Source organism: Leopardus geoffroyi, chromosome D1 (genome assembly GCF_018350155.1).
Source record: "Leopardus geoffroyi isolate Oge1 chromosome D1, O.geoffroyi_Oge1_pat1.0, whole genome shotgun sequence".
NCBI classification, from domain to species: domain Eukaryota; kingdom Metazoa; phylum Chordata; class Mammalia; order Carnivora; family Felidae; genus Leopardus; species Leopardus geoffroyi.
Window position 1 is genome coordinate 22,853,599 of NC_059329.1, and position 20,559 is coordinate 22,874,157.

Here is a 20,559-nt window from a genome sequence, read left to right on the forward strand (position 1 = left end):
AACTTCGGTTATGGGACCAGCTTAATCAGAGGGGTAGTGGAGCCACGTGCCAATGCCAGGGTCTTTGTCCGTCTCCGACCTTTGGTGCAAGAGTGTCGCGGAGTCTGCAGTGGTCACAGGGACACACAGTCGCTAGACTCCGGGGGTCTGTGCCGACACGACAGAGCAGAGGTATTCCAGATGCGGCTTCTTGCCACCAGGCCCGGGGGATGCTGGCTGGCAGGGGACCTTCCAGAGTCGTACCCTGTCAGCTGCCAGCATGACTCACTGGCTCCAGCGTGCGTGTGCGTGTGTCTGAAATCTGGGGGAAACACAAACGAATGCTTGTTCAACTGGGCTACAAGAGTCAGGAGTCAGAGCTGCCTCCGCAGGGGACTCGGATGAGAAGAAACAGCAAGAGAGCCAAGGGACGATCTTGCCAGGAATAAGGAAAGTGGCGCCTGGAAGGAGACAGGAGACGGACAGAAACTTAAGTTGCTTCTCAGGTTCTCACAGACTTAGACTTTATTAGAAAAGGGATTTCAAGTTCTCTCAAGGCTCTCAGGACTGGAGCTAAGGTTTAAAGAAGGCTTATTTCAACATGGGGAATAAACCAGAACAAGGCCCCACCCCATGCCAAAGACCCTCTGGCTCTCCGGTCACCACAGCCCAGACACTTTGACTTGTTAGGGCTGCGCCTTGAGGAGGCGAGCTGTCTACCCAGGAGTTCACACCGATGTAGCTCCAAGTTAATGGTAAACACAGACCACTCTCCTCCCCGCGTTCCTCTCCCTCCCTCCTGTCTTCCTTCCAAAGAGATACTGAGTTTCCCCCCAACCCCCGCAGGCGGTCTGCCTCCTTCCACACAGCTCTTTGGCTCAGGCATTTTCCCAGCCTCCCCATAAAACTCTTGTTGTCCTAGATCCTGTTCCTTCAGGGCCTGGATCTCTTCGGTCAGAACAGGCGGGATTAACTCGCTTGACTCTGGGGCGCGCACAGGGATTTTCAGGGGAGGACAGGGATGGAGGTTCCAAAGAATTTCAGAGTAAGACATACACCCACCCACCCCCATCACAAGCTCTAAGCAGCTTTATACAAACAGGGAGTATCTCAGGATCCCCATTTTCACGTGCTACTCTACAGGAAAGCAGCATTCCCTTTTAATATAAAGTCGTATCAACCAGATAAAACCTGTCAAAGCTACATCACTTAAAATATGTACAGTTCCAAACAGAATATTACAACTTGAAGGAAAATAAAAACACACTTTTCAATATGATACAAAGACATGCATCTCAAAGTCATTGCTGTAAAAGGGCAACACAGGTGAAATTCAGTTCTGAAATTAAGCTCTTTGCAGTACTGTATCTGGAATGATCGTTGCGACACGGTCGGCCTGATACAGACGTATTGGTGTTCACAGACTCACTCAACATAAACACAACCCAGAAATGCTTTCCCAAAAGACCACTTCAAAAGGCTGAAAACATTGCAATTTCGCTTACATCCTGTACGGCACCCATCACCAGACTATCGGTACGTGATGGAAAAAAAGGAGATAGTGAACCGATAGGACAGGAGCGGGGGAAGTTTGATGCTAAAACAAAGAACCACAGAGAATTCTAAGACGAGAAGGCACATGAAGAGGCCTGACCAGTGACGTGCTCACTAAGCCGAGGGAAGATCACATTCCCTGGTAGGAAGAGGTGAGGGGTGTCCTGGGGGGAAACGGGGACTCTGGAAAGACCCAGAGCACGCAGCTCTGCCCCTGCAGGACCGAGCACAGCTTCTCAGGCTGTGGGGTCAGGGCATCGGAGGCACCATGCGGCAGGGGAGGAGAGCATACAGAACTGGACCGGTTCCATCGAAAGAGGGAACCACATGCTTTTGGAAAGCGGTATGGAAAAAAATGGAAGGAGCCCAGATTATGGCTCCAGATAAATTGGGCTAAAGTTCAGGCTCTGTGGTGGGTGACTGGCTATGTTGCAGATTTGCTGTGAGGGTTAACGAGATAGCAGAGGCCAGCACTGAGCACGGTGCCTGGTCCACCGCAGCTACTCCACAAATGCTAGGGCCATCTCCCACCCTGTGCTATGTCCTCGGACTTCCCGGGGAAGCGACAGCAGGCAGGACGGTTGCTGGTTGACTGTGCAGGTCATACAAGTTCAGAATAACTCAAGGTCAGGGAGAATGCAGAACTCCTGAACAGTAAGGCAACTGTATATATATATATATATATATATATTTATATATTTATATTTATGTCTCAATATATAAAGGCATTTTTTTTTATAAATAAAATACAATAAAAGGGATAACACTTAAAACAGCGTTACTAATAATATAAATAAAGCAAGTCCACAATGAGTTTGCCCTAAAGGTAAAAGTTGTCTCCTCTACCGGGTGGACAAATCCCATATTCAAACTCAATCTTTAAAAGCAGTTTATGACCTAAGGCTCATGCTAATATACCTCTGTTTCCTGAATCAAAATGACTGCCTGCGAACATTTACTCCCAGTCTTCTCAAACTCCCTTTGTGACCGCATGGCTGTGAGTTGGTTGGCAAACACAGGGCATGTTTTCATATTCTGTGCACTAGGACTCCGTCCTTTGCTAATCACAGAAGGGATGCAGATATCCCCCTCCAAAGCCAATTGTATCTACACCACACGAAGCATAAATCCAGCATACTATAGGTATGGACATCTGGAATGCAGAATTTGATTCTACAGCACCCCTAATACCGGACCCTGAAATTATATTCACTACATTCCACTCGAAGACATTCTCGCATAGTGACCCAGCTCAAACAGCGTTATTTCGCTAACAGCTCTATTTATAAAATATATAGACATCTGTAAGGGAATATTGACGCATTTACATAAACAGTTGATTAACATAGTATTCTAGTCTATTTCACTGCAATTTTTGGGAAAGAAGCTTTTTTCATTTATGCTGAAACTGTTTGACTCTACATAAAGAGAATCATTTGTTTTTTTCTCCCCCAAGGGATGCACAATCCAAAAATAAGCAGTGATCCATTAAAGCTTGACTCAAAAGCTATTAAAATAGCTATTAAATAGTAGTAGTGTTTTTTTGTGAGCTTTTGTTTCTTTTTTTTTAGATGTGGAGAAGAAAAGCCTTCCAAAGGCAGCTGCAAATGTCCTCGTCACTCAGAGGGAGCAGTAACTGTGATTTACGAGCTCTGCTAACCGAAGCTTCAGGTGCCTGTTTACAATGACGACATTCTGAAAAAAGTCAGGAAATTTCAGACCATACCCCTTTCCCTCCAAATTAAATCTTTTCTGACATTCACGTCTTCCAAGCATTGCCCATGTTGGAAGCTGGAAAATAATAATTTTCGGGTGGCATGACACCGGGAGCACAATGTGGGCCTTTCTTTTCAAGTCGCCACTTTAAACTTATGTTGTTCCTACTCTCAGAACCGTCAAAAAGAGCCCCACAGTGATGATTTTATAAACCAATCCGATTTTAAGGTAGTGGGACCTGAGGACATTCATTTTTCTCTCCGGCCCTGGTTCCCTCTCTGCAACATGCAATAACCCCACAGACCTTAACCTCAAACCATGTTCATGACACCGTGTGACTAGTGTCTAGAAAACGGAACATAATTTGTGCCCATGTGTAGACAGTCAACAGGTCCCCTATCACTTCTGTGGAAGGCACTCCTAAAATTAAAAAGAGACCTGCTATTATAAACACTAGGTGACGGCTGAGGGTGATTTCAAATGTTCTCAATACTAATAAACATAGTATCAAAAGCCAGCTTTCCATCTGAAAACTTCCGAACAGCCAGATCAGTTCCCTCTCAAGCCTTCTCGGCCAAGAGGCTGGATCCTTGCAGGAGGAGCTCTTCTGGTCACTGAGGTTCTCGGAAACATGGAATGATACCACCGCTCTCAGATGATTGAAAACTACGCAAAACTAGGTTTCCTACTGAGGGGGAGGGAGGAATAGGAATTGTTAAGGCATAAATAATAAAAAAGGGCACACAGTTTAAGATACATTCATATGACATTACTACTACAAAAAATAAATAACGATTTTCTCTGATTTGAATGAACGTCCTTCACACAGTCCATCCCCAGACCTGTTTTGTGCAGGTACTGGCTTGAAGTGGGAGCATGACCAGTCGTGTGCACATCCTCAGGTTTCTTGGGGTTGCTGAAGGACCCCTGAAGGGCTGTCTAGAGGAATGCCGGGAGGAGACCACGCTGTCTTTTCAGTACAGTCCTTTGACCCATGTGGCAAAATAAGAGGATTCCAACTTAAAATTTTGTTCTCTGTTTCTGAATGGACACAGCTGTCCCCTGAAAAACACAAAGGTTTGGGAGCATTAGGAAATCACAAAGCTGATTTTCACAACACAGTCTAAAAATATTACTTTGATCAGTAAAGAAAGAATCATGAGCAAGAGTAGAGCCAGTTGTGTTGAGTTTGACTTTGAGAGAAGAAGTAGGTTTCAAAGATCTAAAATAACGCTGAGCTCTCATGGACAGTTGTACAATTCATCTGAGGGCTAAAAGCAAAAACGCTTTAAAACCCTGCAAATAAAGAAAGGCTACAGGGGCGCCTGGGTGGCTCAGTAGGTTAAGCATCCGACTTCGGCTCAGGTGTGACCTGAGATCTCACGGTTCCTGAGTTCGAGCTCCACGTCGGGCTCTGTGCTGACAGCTCAGAGCCTGGAGCCTGCTTCAGATTCTGTGTCTCCCTCTCTCTCTGCCCCTCCCCTGCTTGCATGGGGTCTCTCTCAAAAATAAACAAACATTCAAAAAAAAAATTCTTTTTAAAGAAAGGCTACAGAAAAAAAATAATAAAGAAAGGCTACAGGGGTGCCTGGTGGCTCCATCAGTTAAGCGTCTGACTCTTGATTTCAGCTCAGATCATGATCTACAGTTTGTGGGTTTGAGCCCCACATAGGGCCCCACACTGATAGCGTGGAGCCTACTTGAGATATTTTCTCTCTCTCTCTCTCTCTCTCTCAATCCCCTCCACCTCAAAACTAAATAAATAAAATATATAAACATTAGAAAGAAAGAAAGAAAGAAAGAAAGAAAGAAAGAAAGAAAGAGACAGAGAGAGAGAAAGAAAGAAAGAAAGAAAGAAAGAAAGAAAGAAAGAAAAGAAAGGCTAGAACTCCAGAATTAATGCAAATGTAAAAGAGGCCCATGATCACAAAATGCATTGCCCCACAAGTCTCCTGTTCAGGTACAAACTGAATCAAAGCCTATTTGGATTTATTCTCCAAAATGTAATGGGATTAACAGCCTGAGCTGAAGGATGTGGATAACAGAATTTCACAGAATTCCCTGTATCGTCAACTTTTTTGAAGTACCCACTAACCCCACCTACTATTTAAGAAATATGTGAGTTGATCACAGAAAAAAGCAACTTCCTTCATATAGGTCTTAAGTAACTGAAGACTAGCTTGAAACTTAAGATTTCTTTTTTCTTTCTTTTTTTTAAAGCACGTAGTTTAATGGAACTTGGGAAACATTTTTCACATGTTTATCATTTTTATGTTTGTATCACAGATGGTTTGAAATGATTAAAAGCATCTTTACACACAGTGATTCCGTCCCTAAGCTATCAAATATGACTGGATCGATGGCATTACTAAGAACCTTTTATTTTTCTAGTAGGGATAGAATGGTTTCTGACTATACCCTGGGAAATGTATGGGGAAATGCATTAAATTAACATACACAATTCTGCTACCAGATAATATGTTGTCTAACTAGACAGAGAAATTGCTGTAACTATATTTTACACGTGTGAGAAAAGGAGTGAGCCCGTTATGTACTCTGAAATTATGATGGGATTTTCCCCCCAACACACACCAGTGGGATAGAGCACTCCAATTTTCACAAAAATGGAAAGACGCAGAAACGATCCCTTTCCCCCCATTTCCATTCTTCTTGCAAATGACTTATGTGAACTCTTGTATTTTTGTAAACTATAGAAGACAGATCTGGGAACAGCTTATTCTGTGCATTCTAAAAACAACCGTATGAGGGGAAAATTGTTTTAGATTATGTGAATGGTATTTGCACATGAAACTTGAGATTGCTAATGGCTCCCGGTACCTCTGCTGAACTCTGCTGTATCTTCTGTGCACTCAATGTCGATGTCATTTCTATTGTCCTGACAGCAAGTATGCTGAGCAGGTCTTGGTGCCGTGTCATCTTTGAAGCTCTCCTCAGGTGACTGGCTACAGTCGGGGGCTGTGGAAGCCAGACATACGGGCACCTTCATGTGACTGAGGGGCTTCATTTCCAAGCCATCGTGAGGATAAGGTGCTACCACTGGGACCACAGGAAGGGGGCTGCTGCTGAAAGTGCTGCTGGTTTTGGTGAAACACCTACAAAATACAACCAAAAGAAACAGAATTGTGCCTTCAGGGATCAATCGTTAAAATACACTTACTTCGAAATACCGTTTGGTGTTCTGTAATCACAGACTCTCATTAAGAAAGATCAGTGCTTACAAATAATGCAATGATTCACTCTGATTTGCAAGATCAAGAACTCAGAAATCGCAGTTAAAGTGGAATACAGCAGGAGACTGCACCACTTAAGAATAAAGCCATACAGGATGACCAATCTCACAGGCTTCCTTTGCCTTGGTCCTCTGTCAGAAGTTGTCTTCCATTTCATAATTAACTGGTTCCTGAATACAGCACACAGAAGAAAAAGGCCATTAGCCACTGGAAGGAATGGAAGAGAACAGAGAGGAAGAAGAGTACAGAAAGCTAAGAAACCTATGGCCACGTGAGAGGACGAATCTTATGAAAGCCAGCAAAAACACACGGCTTTGAAGTCAGGTAATATGTTCCCTCTTCCCCCTTGCAGGGCGGGGGACACTACAAGGATCAGATGTCCGAAATCCAGGTTTTGTGTATTTTTAAATTTTTTTCTTTGAAGAACTGATTGCTAGAATTTATTAGCACGGAGCATTCACTTCAATCCTGACTTACTTTTATTCCTGCCCTCACCTAAGATACGCGTTTTCTTTTTTTCTTTCGGTTCTTCAGATTAGATCATTTCTATTGATCTTCTAGTTCACGGATTCTGTCTTGTCATTTCCAGTCTGCTGTTAACGCCATTCAGTAAATTTTCCATTCCTGCTAATTGTACTTTTCGGCTTTGGAATTTCCTTGTGGTCTTTTCTATAGTTTCTATTTCTCTGCTGCAATTCCTCAAGTGTGAATTCAATGTTTTTATCCTCCTTTAGGTGCTTGAACCTATTTATAACAGCTGCCTCAAAAGTCACTGTCTGCTCATTGTGACATCTGTGTCACCTCAGGGTCTGTTTCTGTTGACTTTTTTCCTTTAAGTATCACATTTTCCTTTTTTTTTTTTTTTTTTTTTTTTTGCTGGTTTTCTATTGGTCTTGAACTCTATCCTCTGACACCTCTGTTTGGGTCCCTGACCCAAGACTGGAGAATGCCCTCCAGCAAAAATTCACAAATAAATGTCAGCCATTGTCTTTCAAGTTTAGATTTATTCAGTTCCTGCCTGCTTCAGGCTATTCTCCAATAATTTCAAACTGTCCAGATTTCATCACTATTATTACCTATAGATGATCAAGCTATTCCATCATAAACAGAAACTGGAATAACAGAAATATATTTTTTATTTCAATAATTGTAAGAAAAGTCTTAGGAAGACATTTCATTTGGCTTTGATTTGGGCATGTTAGGTAGGAAACACACAGAACTGACCAGCAGTGTGATGGAGCTAGGCGATGTTGGGGAATAAAAATAAGAATCTTTTGGATTTCCACTTTTTTACCATGGGATGGTACATTTCTGGGGCATATGCAAATGAGTAAAAGAAGTCCATGCAACTGTTACGAGCATCTCTGTTGGTTCAGGTTATTGGAAATACTAAATGCTAAGCAGGAAGAAAGATCTGAACCTGCAAGACAGGAAGATATCTGTCAGTTAACCAGATCCTTCATTTAAGTAAGTCCAGCATTAATTTCAAATAGAGAAGTATACTTACTATAAATTTAGTGGAATCTGGATACTAGTCACCTGGAATGGAAAGCCAAGTATGTGAGGTATTCATTTGTACAGAACAGTTTGAGTACAGGATTATCTAGTAGGACTCTATTTTAAGTTTTAATAATATATAGCAAGAAACACATACCTGATTCAAATAAAACCCAAGTGTTCCCATGCATGTCTTAAGCCAATAAAAAATGAAGGAAGCACTAGTAAGAAGAAAGTTTGCTGGAGGCAGAATCAGAGCACTGGACTAGACAGATCATGACTCCAGGAGAGTATGGCATTCCTTATTTGTCCCGTTCTACATTTTATTCAACTCTGAATTTTAAAAAATTTTCTGGGATGCTGGCAAAAGTGAGCACTAATCTCCTGACAGCCATTTAATAATGTCCATGTCATCGCCCTCTTTCCTTCTTGGATTTTGTCAGGTCTCTTCCTCTGTCCCAATACCCAGGGAACCTGAGAATTCCCTCTGAACATATTCAATTCGTCGAATCGAATACAGACTGTTAAGTAGGGTATTCACCCAAAATGTGGGGCATGGTCAGAGGCAAAACCAAAACACAGACAAAAATAGCCTTTCTGAATTCAAATACTACTAATGAAAATTTAACGGGTATTCTCCATTTATATAAATAACCTTACCTAGAAGAACCCTTTATTCTAAAAGCATTTGCTGAACACCTTCTAAATGTCAGACACTGTGGTAAGAGACTGAAAATATAAAGGTAAATAAGGCAGATTTCCAGCTTCCAGTCAAGCAGAGATGGACAAGTAAACAAACGGTTCCAGCGTGATGCAGTAAGTTACACAAGAAGATATAAAAGACACTGTCTGTGAGACGGTAATAGATGTGTGCTTGATGAGAACAGGGCACTTCCCATGTGACCAGCCAGAGACTAGTGTCTATTCTTTCCTACTGGTTCAGACCCAATTGTTTTATAATCGAAGAAATTACATTAGGTCACAATTACAGAATTAGAGAGTAAGAAGGATTCTGGTTTCCCCAAATTAGAAATAACTCTAGTTGGGGGAATCTACATGGTTTCCATGATTTGTTGGAAATAACTTTTAAAAAATTAAACTGCTGGTTGCTGGCTATGACTGATTAGTTTGTATCAGAACAATTCTCCTGCCAAGGACAACTACAAAGGATGGAGAAATTTTTATTTTAAAACTTTTTTAATGTTTATTTATTTTCGAGAGAAAGAGAGAGAGAGAGAGAGAGAGCACGCGCATGCACATGCAAAAGGGGCAGAGAGAGAGGGAGAAATAAATAAGGTAGATCTGAATCTGAAGCAGGCTCCAGGCTCTGGGCTGTCAGCACAGAGCCCAATGTGGGGCTCAAACTCATGGACCGCGAGATCATGACCTGAGTGGAAGTCGGATGCTTAACTGACTGAGCCACCCAGGCGCCCCAAGAAATTTTTATTTTAAATTTATTGAAGTCATCAGAGGGCTACTACCCAAGCAAGCACCTGAGTGGCTGAGATTTCAGAAAGAAGGTAAATGTGAACCCGAGTTTCAGCATCCCCTTTTCCTCTTGAGGCATTTCCCCAATTCAGTGCAAAAAGAAAAGGCTGAGGCATGAAGCAGAAAGTGCTGGCTACAAAGCTAAGAAGCTAAGCAGGACTCCTGGCACTTTCATGGGGCTGAGAAAACAGAAATTGGAGTTCAGAGTCTCCCAAAGAGAAAAGGCTTTTTAACTAGGACCCTTGAAGGCTTATGCTGTAAAAATAATGGTGAAGCAGAAACAGACAACACTTTTACAGACGTTGAAACTCAGCAGTAAATAATCAGCTCAGTCCCTGATCGGGTTAAAGCGATCTGCCCCTTGCCAAACTGCCTGCCAAAAGCAGTCCCTTCTGGAAGAAGAAAACTTCTTCCAGAGCCTCTGTGAGTTTTCATACGCAGTGCCCAGAATTCAATTAAAAATTATCAGGCATATCAAGAGAAAAGAACGAGAGAAAAATAAGTGATGCAGATACTGAATTAGGAGACAAAGACTTTAAAAGACTTGGATGCACGTATTTAAGAAAAAAGATGACAAGATGAAGAGTTTTTTTTTTTTTTTTTTATTTTCAGCGTTTATTTATTTTTGGGACAGAGAGAGACAGAGCATGAACGGGGGAGGGGCAGAGAGAGAGGGAGACACAGAATCGGAAACAGGCTCCAGGCTCTGAGCCATCAGCCCAGAGCCCGACGCGGGGCTCGAACTCGCGGACCGCGAGATCGTGACCTGACTGAAGTCGGACGCTTAACCGACTGCGCCACCCAGGCGCCCCAAGATGAAGAGTTTTAATAGACACGTAGAGTCTAGTAATAATTAGAAGCAGGCACTGCATACTATTCAGACTGAAGGGCAGAGACAAAAGGATGGGAAATATAGAGAGAAGTTTTAAAGACATATGAAGCATCGTGAAAAGAGAACAAGACAGAGCCATATCTGGAGACAGAGGGCTAAGAATTTGCTAAAACTGACGAAAGCCCAAGCCGCAGATTCAAGAAGTCCTATGAACCCCAAGCAGAATACAGATTCACACTTTCGAATGTGAATAATTAACCACAGAATTTAATGTGAATAATTAAACTGCCGAAGGCAAAATACAATGTGAAAATCATAAAAGCAGTCAAAAGAAACAGACATTAGTACTTTGGAAGGGAACAATGACAGCTGCACAGACGATTCTTCACCAGAAGCGATAGAAGCCATAATGCAACATCGTGCAAGTACAAAAAGAAAGTAACTGCCAGCCTAGAGTTCAATAAACAGTAGAAAGGATCCGTCAGAAAGGAAGATGAACTGAAGACATTTTCAGACCAAAACGCTGGGACAATTTGTCACCCTCAGACCTGTATTATAAGAAATCCCAAAGGGAGTTTTTCCAAGTTGAAGGAAATGACTACCAGCACAGAGAAGAAAGGAAATACTGAAAAGGACGAACAGTATCAAAAAAATGTAGTGTCAGGAATTCTGAATAAATACTGACTTCAAAAAACAGTAGCTGTAATGTCTTAGAGAATTTTACGTATCTGTAGAATGAAAACGTGACAAAAATAACACAAAACCCTGAAGAAGGAAATGAGTGAAAATGGTCTAAAGTGTTTTATTGCCTAAGAAGTGGTCAAAGTACTGATGTACACGGGACTCCGATTAAAGTCATAATGTCTAGCACCAGGCACATAGTTTGTGGCACATTAGTAGGACCTCAAAAATGTTGAACTAATAAATAATAAACATTAAAACATCAGCCATTTTTTATATCCTTTTTCTTAAGTAAGTAAATTCATCGTCAGAGGGGGCGGGCAATGATTAAACTAACTGGAAAACATCTTATAACAGACCATGCTCAACACTAAGATAAGACATGTCCACTTTAGCAAGAATGAATGGATATACTTACGCCTTAGGATTTTTGTCGGACAATAGTAGTTATGTCTGTCCATGTTCCATACTGGCTCTGTTGTCTGGGTTTTCTCTCATCTGCTGGTTCCAAAGATATCTGACTTAAACTTCAATCTCCTTGAGGACAGGAGATAACTGTCCCAGTGTTAGAGTAACCTCTTAAAACAGTGAGACGCACAGCACAGGCAGACCCTTAAAAACAACCCCCGATGGTGATGTTGTAAAACAAACTAACTAATAAGCTTCTGGCTTGAGGCCCCATGTGTCTGCAAGAATCTGGAAGTAACACAGAGGTCCTAGAAACCTAAAAGACCACAAAGTATCATCAGGGCAGAAAGAAAAGTTTTCACTTAAAAAAAGCAAAGTTAAACTGTAGTAAAAAAAAAAAAAAAAAAATACTTGCCAGAATTAGAAAAACCAGGGCACCTCCCTAAAAACAAAATAGTATAAATTAATAATTTGTTGAGGTAGCTCTAAGAGGAATTAATGTTAACATAAAATAATGTTAACACAAAATAATGAAGACTCACCAGATAGTCAGAGGCCTTAAATTCTTCTGTTGCTTTCCTTTTAGTTTCTTTTTTTCTGCTCGCTTCTTCAATTTAAAGCAAAGGATGACATATTTGTTTGTTTGTTTGTTTGGCTCCATGCCCAGCGAGGACGCTTTATCTCATGAGGGTTTATCTCATGAGAGGCTTGATCTCATGACCCTGAGATCAAGACCTGAGCTGAGATCAAGCGTCAGCTGCTCAACCGACTGAGTGACCCAGATGCCCCAAAGGATGAGCTTTTTCGATGAAGTGCAAGGGCGATTTGCTGGGAGGCAGTGGAGGTGAACTACATGGGTGGGGCAGGACTAAGGGGATGGCCAAGACAGAGGGGCCATGGCCAACTGTGACGGATGATAACCTGCTTTTCTGTGCCGGAGAAAACACATAGATGAAATATTCAGATGTTTTACAAGAAGTGACGCATATTTAGCAAGAAAAAAAAGAAGTACAATTTAACCGTTCCCTATTCTTTGGTATCTATTTTTCAGATAAGTGAAACAGAAGAGGACAGCAGTTTACTTTGTTCTGAATTGTGACTCTCAACAGAACAGTGTTGACGTTGATCATACTTTGCGTTAGATTACCCACTTTTCAACATGCTGAACCACACTGATAAAATTTTCTAGTACAACAAATCCTAACCCCTAATCATCAGGAATTAACCTTTTTTTTTTTTTTTTTAATGTTTATTTTTGACAGACTGTGAGTGTGGGAGGGGCAGAGAGAGAAGGGGACAGAAGATCTAAAGCAGGCTCCAGGCTCCGTGCTGACAGAGGAGAGCCTGATGCGGGGCTCGAACGCACAAACCATGAGATCATGACCCGAGCCTAAGTCGGACGCTTAACTGACTGAGCCACCCAAGCGCCCCAGGAATTTACCATTTGGATAACTACATGGAAATCATTTTTCTGTTCCAGGTATCTACATGTATCAACATAAAAATGGCTTTAACTTGGGGGTTATGTGCTAAGACACAAGCACAGATGACAAAGTATATGAAAAAAGAATATAATAGGGGCAAATGGGTGGCTCAGTCATTAATCCATCTAACTTTGGCTCAGGTCATCATCTCACGGTTTGTGAGTTCAAGTCCCACGTCAGGTGAGCACCAGCCCCACTTCAGGTGAACCCCGCTTCTCTCATTCTATGTCTTCCTCCCTCTCTCCCTTTTTCCCTCTGTCCCTCCTGGGATTCCCTCTCTGCTCTTCGCTTACTTGCACCCTCTCTCTCTCTCAGAAAATAAAAATAAATTAAATAAGTAAAAAATAAATGAATAAATGAAAAAGGACTATAATACCTGTTCTGAATAGAATTAAGAAGATAGCATGTGGAAACACTTTTGCTGATTAACACTTGAATTAAAATCGCTAAAGCAACCGGGTAATCACAAAAATAGTGATGTGTATCCATGTAAACTTCAAAGACCCAAATCTATAGGCAGTGAATGAGAGAACATGTCAAATGAGTATGTCTACAAATATAGGACATTTATCAAGCGGCTCTTACAATGCACACTTTACAGTTTATACAGGCACAAAGAGTTTGTAGTTTCACTACCTTAGGCTTCTCAAATAATCCTTCAATTGCAGTTATTATTGGCTTAAGGTAGAGTGAAAGTTTTCACTGAGCTGTCTCTGACTCAATGAAACTACTTTGCTTAATTTTAAATGTAAAATCACTGGGTAAATAGAGCCCTGGGCATCTTGCCACGTACAAAAATGTGTGCTAAAATTAATTCAGGTGGTCTGGGGCCTGTTAGTTTACTAAGATCTCTTTCGGTTAACAGGAAAGACCTGACAAATTGGTAAGATAGAAAAAGGACAGTTACGGTGTCATAAAAGTAACGAAATAGTCTTTAACCAACAATCTGGATAGCACACACTAGGAAATAGAAGATTGGAACAGTGGCACAGGACTGTGCTTCGACAAGTATGTTGTTTAAGTATTTGACTAAATATATTTTGGACATTCCAAAAAACTATATAGGACCTCTGAAATATTTTCTAGAGAAGTGGCCCATTTCTGTTTACACAGTTAAATATTTGTTAAGTGTGACTGATTATGTACAGAATGGCTCTGATCAGGTAATTGTATAAATTTTGCATTAAGTTTCCTCTTTTTTTTTTAATTTTTTTTTAACGTTTATTTATTTTTTTTTTTTGAGAGAGAGAGAGACAGAGACAGAGACCAAACAGGGAAGGGGCAGAGAGAGAGGCAGGCACAGAATTGGAAGCAGGCTCCAGGCTCCGAGCTGTTAGCACAGAGCCCGACGCGGGGCTCGAACCCACAGACTGCGAGATCATGACCTGAGCCGCAGTCGGCTGCCCAACCGACTGAGCCACCCAGGCGCCCCTTAAGTTTCCTCTTTTGATGATCCCTGAAGGGCAAAGACTGACTATCCATGGATCTCTTGGATGTGTGATACTCATTTTCATGAGTATGTTCTTGAAACTTCTGAAACACTCACATCTTGGTGGTGGTTTGTTTTAATACTCAGCTTACTGGGTGCCTGGGTGGCTCCGTGGGTTAAGCATCTGACTCTTGACTCCGGCTTTAGGTCATGATCTCCAGTTCATGAGTCTGCACCTTGAGTCAGACTCCATGGTAAAAGCACAGAGCCTGCTTGGGATTCTCGCTTTCCCCCTCCGTCTGCCCCTCCCCTGCACACAGGCTCTCTCCCTCTCAAAATAAATAAATAAACTTAAAGTAAATACTCAGCTTACTTCTGTTTCCTCTTGCCTCAGTGTCTCTGTCACATTGCTGACCCGGCCCTTATTTTTGGAGGCTCATCAGTTACTATGCAACAGAAGCCTGATGGCATTCCTCCAGGGCCACGGCTGTCCTCCACTCTCATTGTACATTCTTTGTAGGATGCAACGACCCCAGTCTCAGAGTGGGAGTTGCCCTTTGGGAATTACTTTACTGTGACTGTCACAAAATAGATGACAATAAACGACTGAGTAAATTACTGAACATGGCAAGCTCACACACACATTGTCTTACAAATAAAAGACCAAAAACACTATCCTAACCACCTGACTCCCAGACGACAGGCCACTGTTCTCCATATTATAAGTAGGAAATATAGAACTTCCTCAGAAGGATGGTACTGATCAATTTCAAAAACTGGACACAATGTGGGAATGCAAGCTGGTGCAGCCACTCTGGAAAACAGTATAGAGGTTCCTCAAAAAACTAAACATAGAACTACCCTACGACCCAGCAATTGCACTACTAGGTATTTATCCACGGGATACAGGTGTGCTGGTTTGAAGGGACATATGCACCCCCATGTTTATAGCAGCACTATCAACAATAGCCAAAGTATGGAAAGAGCCCAAATGTCCATCGATGGACGGATGGATAAAGAAGGTGTGGAATATATATACAATGGAGTATTACTCGGGAATCAGAAAGAATGAAATCTTGCCATTTGCAACTATGTGGATGGAACTGGAGGGTATGGTGCTAAGTGAAATGAGTCAGTCAGAGAAAGACAAAAATCATATGACCTCTCTCATATGAGGACTTTAAGAGACAAAACAGACGAGACTCTTAAGGGAAGGGAAACAAAAATAATATAAAAAAACAGGGAGGGGGACAAAACAGATGAGACTCATAAATATGGAGAACAAACTGAGGGTTACGGGAGGGGTTGTGGGAGGGGGGATGGGCTAAATGGATAAGGGGCACTAAGGAATCCACTCCTGAAATCATTGTTGCACTATATGCTAATTACTTTGGATGTAAATTTTAAAAAATAAAATTAAAATAAATAAATAAATAAATAAATAAAATAGGTCAAGGGGATGAAAAGTACAGCCAATAATAACACAATAATAATATATTAACGTAATATATAATAACAGCCAGTGACAGTCAATAATATAATAATAATAATAATAATATAATAACAGCCAGTGACAGATGGTGACACTGTTGTGAGCATTACATAATGTATTAATTATTGAATCACTATCTTGTACATGTTAAAACTAATGTATCGTGGGGCGCCTGGGTGGCGCAGTCGGTTAAGCGTCTGACTTCAGCCAGGTCACAATCTCGCGGTCCGTGAGTTCGAGCCCCATGTCAGGCTCTGGGCTGATGGCTCAGAGCCTGGAGCCTGCTTCCGATTCTGTGTCTCCCTCTCTCTCTGCCCCTCCCCCGTTCATGCTCTGTGTCTCTCTGTCCCAAAAATAAATAAACGTTGAAAAAAAAATTAAAAAAAAACAAAAAAAAAAAAACTAATGTATCGTTGTATGTCAACTATACTTCAACAACAAAAAATGTTAAGTAACAAAAAAAAAAAAACTAGACACAATGTTTTGAATTTTTTTTTCTTAGGGAATTGGGCAGATTACCACAGATGGAAGAGAAACCAAACCTTAGGTTTTATGTGTTTGCTGCCTTTGGTTTTTATGGCTATTTCTGAAGTAGCTACATGATGAGCAATAGATAGATGGAGTCATAACAAATTCACTTGCTGGAGCAAAGAATTTAGATGTACTCAACAAGCAGTCACTTTCATACTTCACAAACCAGCTGGGTAGCTCTAATCGTAGGCCAGAAAGAGCTAGTGCTATAACGCAATGTTTGCATACTCATCTTGACACATTATTTTTATCTGCGTCTATCCGATTATCAGTGAAAGGTTCCAAATTGGTTAAAAAGTGTCCCCAAGCTCAGCAACACACAGACTTTCAAGGTTGTCCTCGTGCAAGAGCTTGGAGATCATTCGTACGATCTGTGCTTCCTAAGGCACCAGTCCCAGTCAAGTGATTTCTCCTTTGACCATCAGCCACGTACAGCTTGTACTCTTTCTTCCCAGGTGGATTATACACATTTCTCCAAGCTGGTTTTTACTTGGCTACTTCCTGCCCACTTCTAATCTCTCTAGGACCCTTAATTTCTTGTTTTTTCCTGATGGGACCTCTCAATTCATTCATCTGTGAATGCCATCAGTGTCCTCTCTACTCTTTTTCTACGCATTATCAAGACTGATGATAAACAGGCAGGATTTAACCTCAATCCTTTCCCATTAAACTAGCCAAGCAACTGACAAGCCCCATTTGATTACATATCCAGAACTGCTCCACTGCCTTTTAAATTGAGAAGAGAAGGGGAAAGACAGAAAGCTTTTGATTTATTTGATTAAAATCTGTTACATTCTTGAAATGCACAAGGATTTCTCAATTAAGTCTTCAGTGCAGGGGACTGGCTCCCCACAAAGGTGCATTAAATACGCTTCTTTCTAGCTGTCCATCGTGAGCTATTACATATCACTCTTAAAACCCGAAAAGGGTTCAAATTAGCTGAACATGATGAAGCAGGCAGTCATTTACAACATGCCACAAAAGCACTAGCACATCAAATAAAACTCTACAGACTGCTGGAGTGCACATTCCCCTCTTACCTGTTCTCAAATTTTCACATCAGTACTCCAATTTAGACAATAAAGGCAACGTTTTCTCTCCAGATAGTTATGACCAAAACAGACGGATGGTAAAAGGGGTCTAAGGCTGGCACTGATTTGTTTCTTAAGTGCCCACTCTACAAACCATGTTTAAGTTTAAACCCAAGAAAGCACGGCAGGACACCGCACAGGTAAGATTCCACCGGGGACAGGTCCCACACAAGACTTCATCCATTAGGCATCTGTGGAATACGAGAGCCACCCTGGGTAAAGGAGAGTTTGAAAAGGAGTCTAAAAGGATGACTCCCAAGGGTGTGCTAAGGGGTAAACCGTTTCTCCTCATCTCCTGCGGTGATTCCTACTTAGTAGGTTGCATCACTTACCTAGATACCCCCCTGCCTGCCTCTTCCCTCAACTGATCACTGGTGTCTTAAAAAAATTTTTTTTTAGTGTTTATTTTTGAGAGAGAGAGAGAGAGAGCGAGAGAGAGAGCACAAGCAGGGGAGGGGCAGAGAGAGAGGGAGACACAGAATCCGAAGCAGGCTCCAGGCTCTGAGCTGTCAGCACAAAGGCCGACGCGGGGCTCCAACTCACGGAGTGTGGGATCATGACCTGGGCTGAAGTCGGACGCTCAACCGACTGAGCCACCCAGGCGCCCCAGGTGTCTATTTTTTTTAATTGGCACCTCCTAAATCTCTCAAACTCATCTACTTCTCTCCATATCTACTGCAACCATCCAAGGGCATGCTTCTCATCTGGGCTACTGCAATAGCCATTTAACTGGTCCCTTGTATCCTCTTTTGCCCCCTCCAATTTATTCTCCAAACTCCATCCAGAATGTTCTAGCACAAGGCTGTCCTACTTAAAATCTCTCACTGACTCTCCATGGCTCTTATGACCTGCTTTCACTTACCGTTGACCTCTAACCCCTTTGCTTGCCAGGTTCCTGCCACGTTAATCTTCCTGAAGCTTGGTAAGGATCCTAGCATTCTGCTTTATGGCCCTGCATAAATGGTACCTCTTGTTTGCCTGGGAAGTTTTAAACCTATCCCCTTCTCTTTTCCCTAGTTTTACGAATTCTTCAGAGCTTTAGAGCAAAATGTCACTTGCTTAGGGAGATCAGTCCTTTCAAAGCCATTCTTCACTTTTCCTTTAAAGCATGCAGTTTTGAGTGCATGGTCATTTTTATGTTTCATTTATATCATTTTGGGAAAGGTATGTCTCCCCATCAAACTGTAAGCTCAGTGAAGGCAAGGACAATGCCTGGTGTGCTCACGACATATCCCCCAGGACCTAGCTTGGTGTTTGGCCCACTACAGACCTTCAACAAATGTTTGCTGAATGAATGAATAACTGCTTTTTCCTTTCACTCTCCTTATTTTATCACATCCCTTTCATCAGCTCCTTGAAGACATTTCAAGGCTATAAGCAAAAATAATGAGAGAAGAAAGTCTTATAAAAAGGATGTCTAATCACTTTAAATGCCTAAGAAATAAGGCAAAAACAGTACCTTAAATAATTAAAAATATAAAAATAATCAATTAGCCAAAGCTACCATCTCCCTTGGTGATCCCATCCATACTTAAGTTTTATCACTTTTTAAAAAATTCTTTAATGTTTATTATGAGAGAGAGAGAGAGAGAGAGAGAGAGAGAGAGAGAGAGAATGAATGGGGAGGGGGGTGGGCAGAGAGAGAGGGAGGCACAGAATCCGAAGCAGGCTCCAGGCTCTGAGCTGTCAGCACAGAACCCAATGCAGGGCTCAAACTCACGAACCATGAGATCATGACCTGAGCCAAAGTTGGAAGCTTAACCGAGCCATCCAGGCGCCCTAAGTTCTATCACTTTGATGCAAATGACTCTTAGATATGTAGCACAGCCCTGATCTACCCCCGAGCCCAACGTCAGCCTTTTCATTTGTCATCTTGGCTTAGATATCCAACTGGAACTTGGAACTCTAAATGCCCAAAACCAAATCCATCACCTTTTCTCAATGTCACTTTATTTCAGTTCCTTATTTCTATGACTATTACTGTGGCAATTACCATGCCATCCATGCTGGGAACTTTCTCTTCATTATGCATCTTCCTTTTTTTCTAGATCCATATCAGTCAGTGGCCAAGTCCTAAAGATTCCCACTCTAGAACCTTCCTCATCTCTTCCTTTCTACCTTCACTCCTTACATGAAAGCCAAGTCTTCGTTATGGAAACAAACTGGTCTCCTCCCTGCAATCCCACCTGTGTACTGCAACCACTAATCAAAGCCTAAACGCATCTCTTGAATACACTGCTCCCCTTCTCAAAAACCTTCCAGAGAATTATGATGCGACTAGCCCATTGATTTTCAACATTTCACCAATATCCCCCACATCTTTGTGTGTGTCTTAATTAATTAATTTATTTCTTTTTGAGAGAGAGAGAGAGAGAGCGCTCAAGTGAGTGAGGGGCAGAGAGAAAGAGAGAGAGAGGGAGAAAGTGTGGAGCCCGAAGTGGGGCCCGAGCTTACCTGCTGTGGGGCTTGAACTCACAAACCATGAGATCATGACTTCAGCCAAAGTCGGATGCTTAACTGACTGAGCCACCCAGGCGGCCAATGTCCCCCACTTCCGATTAACATAAAAATCTCCTATCCCTCCTGCACTGTTATTCCTGAAACAACAGGGACTTTTTCCATTCCTTAAATGTAGAACTACAAGATTCAACATGCTTCTTCAAACTCTGCTCACTATATTTCGAGCTCTGTTGTAAATCACTATGATCAGACCGTGGGCTCTCCAGAGGTAGGACGTGGGCCAGTAGCCAGTACATGGTAGGCACTCAATAAATATGTCTTAAGTAAACTACTACACCGTGACATTCAGGGTCATTCAAGATATAAATTCAATCCACTTTTCCATTTTATACCCTGCTACCCTCTACTTGCACTTCACCAGCCAGATTCTCCAGTGGTCCTTAAAGCATGGTCCCAGGACCAGTAGCATCTGTCCCAGTAGGGATTCATGAGGAATGCAAATTCTCAGGCCCCACTCTATACCTACTGAATCACCAACTCTAAGGGTAGAGCCTCCTCATTTGTGTTTTCACAGTGCTCCAAGTGATTCTAACGTATGCTAAAGTGTGATAATCACTGAACTGCACTATTGGCATACCTTTGAGATAATGAGGTTTGGTTCCAGAC

At 41.9% G+C, this 20,559-nt stretch overlaps 1 protein-coding gene across 5 annotated transcripts in view; it reads right to left on the minus strand.

Moving 5' to 3' along the window:
• Nucleotides 1-474: 474 nt before the first annotated feature.
• Nucleotides 475-20,559, minus strand: part of CDON (cell adhesion associated, oncogene regulated) — a 106,854-nt gene continuing 86,769 nt past the window's right edge. For all 5 annotated transcript variants that reach the window (XM_045483396.1, XM_045483394.1, XM_045483392.1 and 2 more), the window contains exons 19-20: nucleotides 6,088-6,362; nucleotides 475-4,311 (exon numbers count right to left, since the gene is read on the minus strand). In XM_045483396.1, the coding sequence (XP_045339352.1) occupies nucleotides 4,148-4,311; nucleotides 6,088-6,362 (439 nt within the window). In that variant the 3' untranslated portion in view covers nucleotides 475-4,147. The remainder of the gene's footprint in view (nucleotides 4,312-6,087; nucleotides 6,363-20,559) is intronic.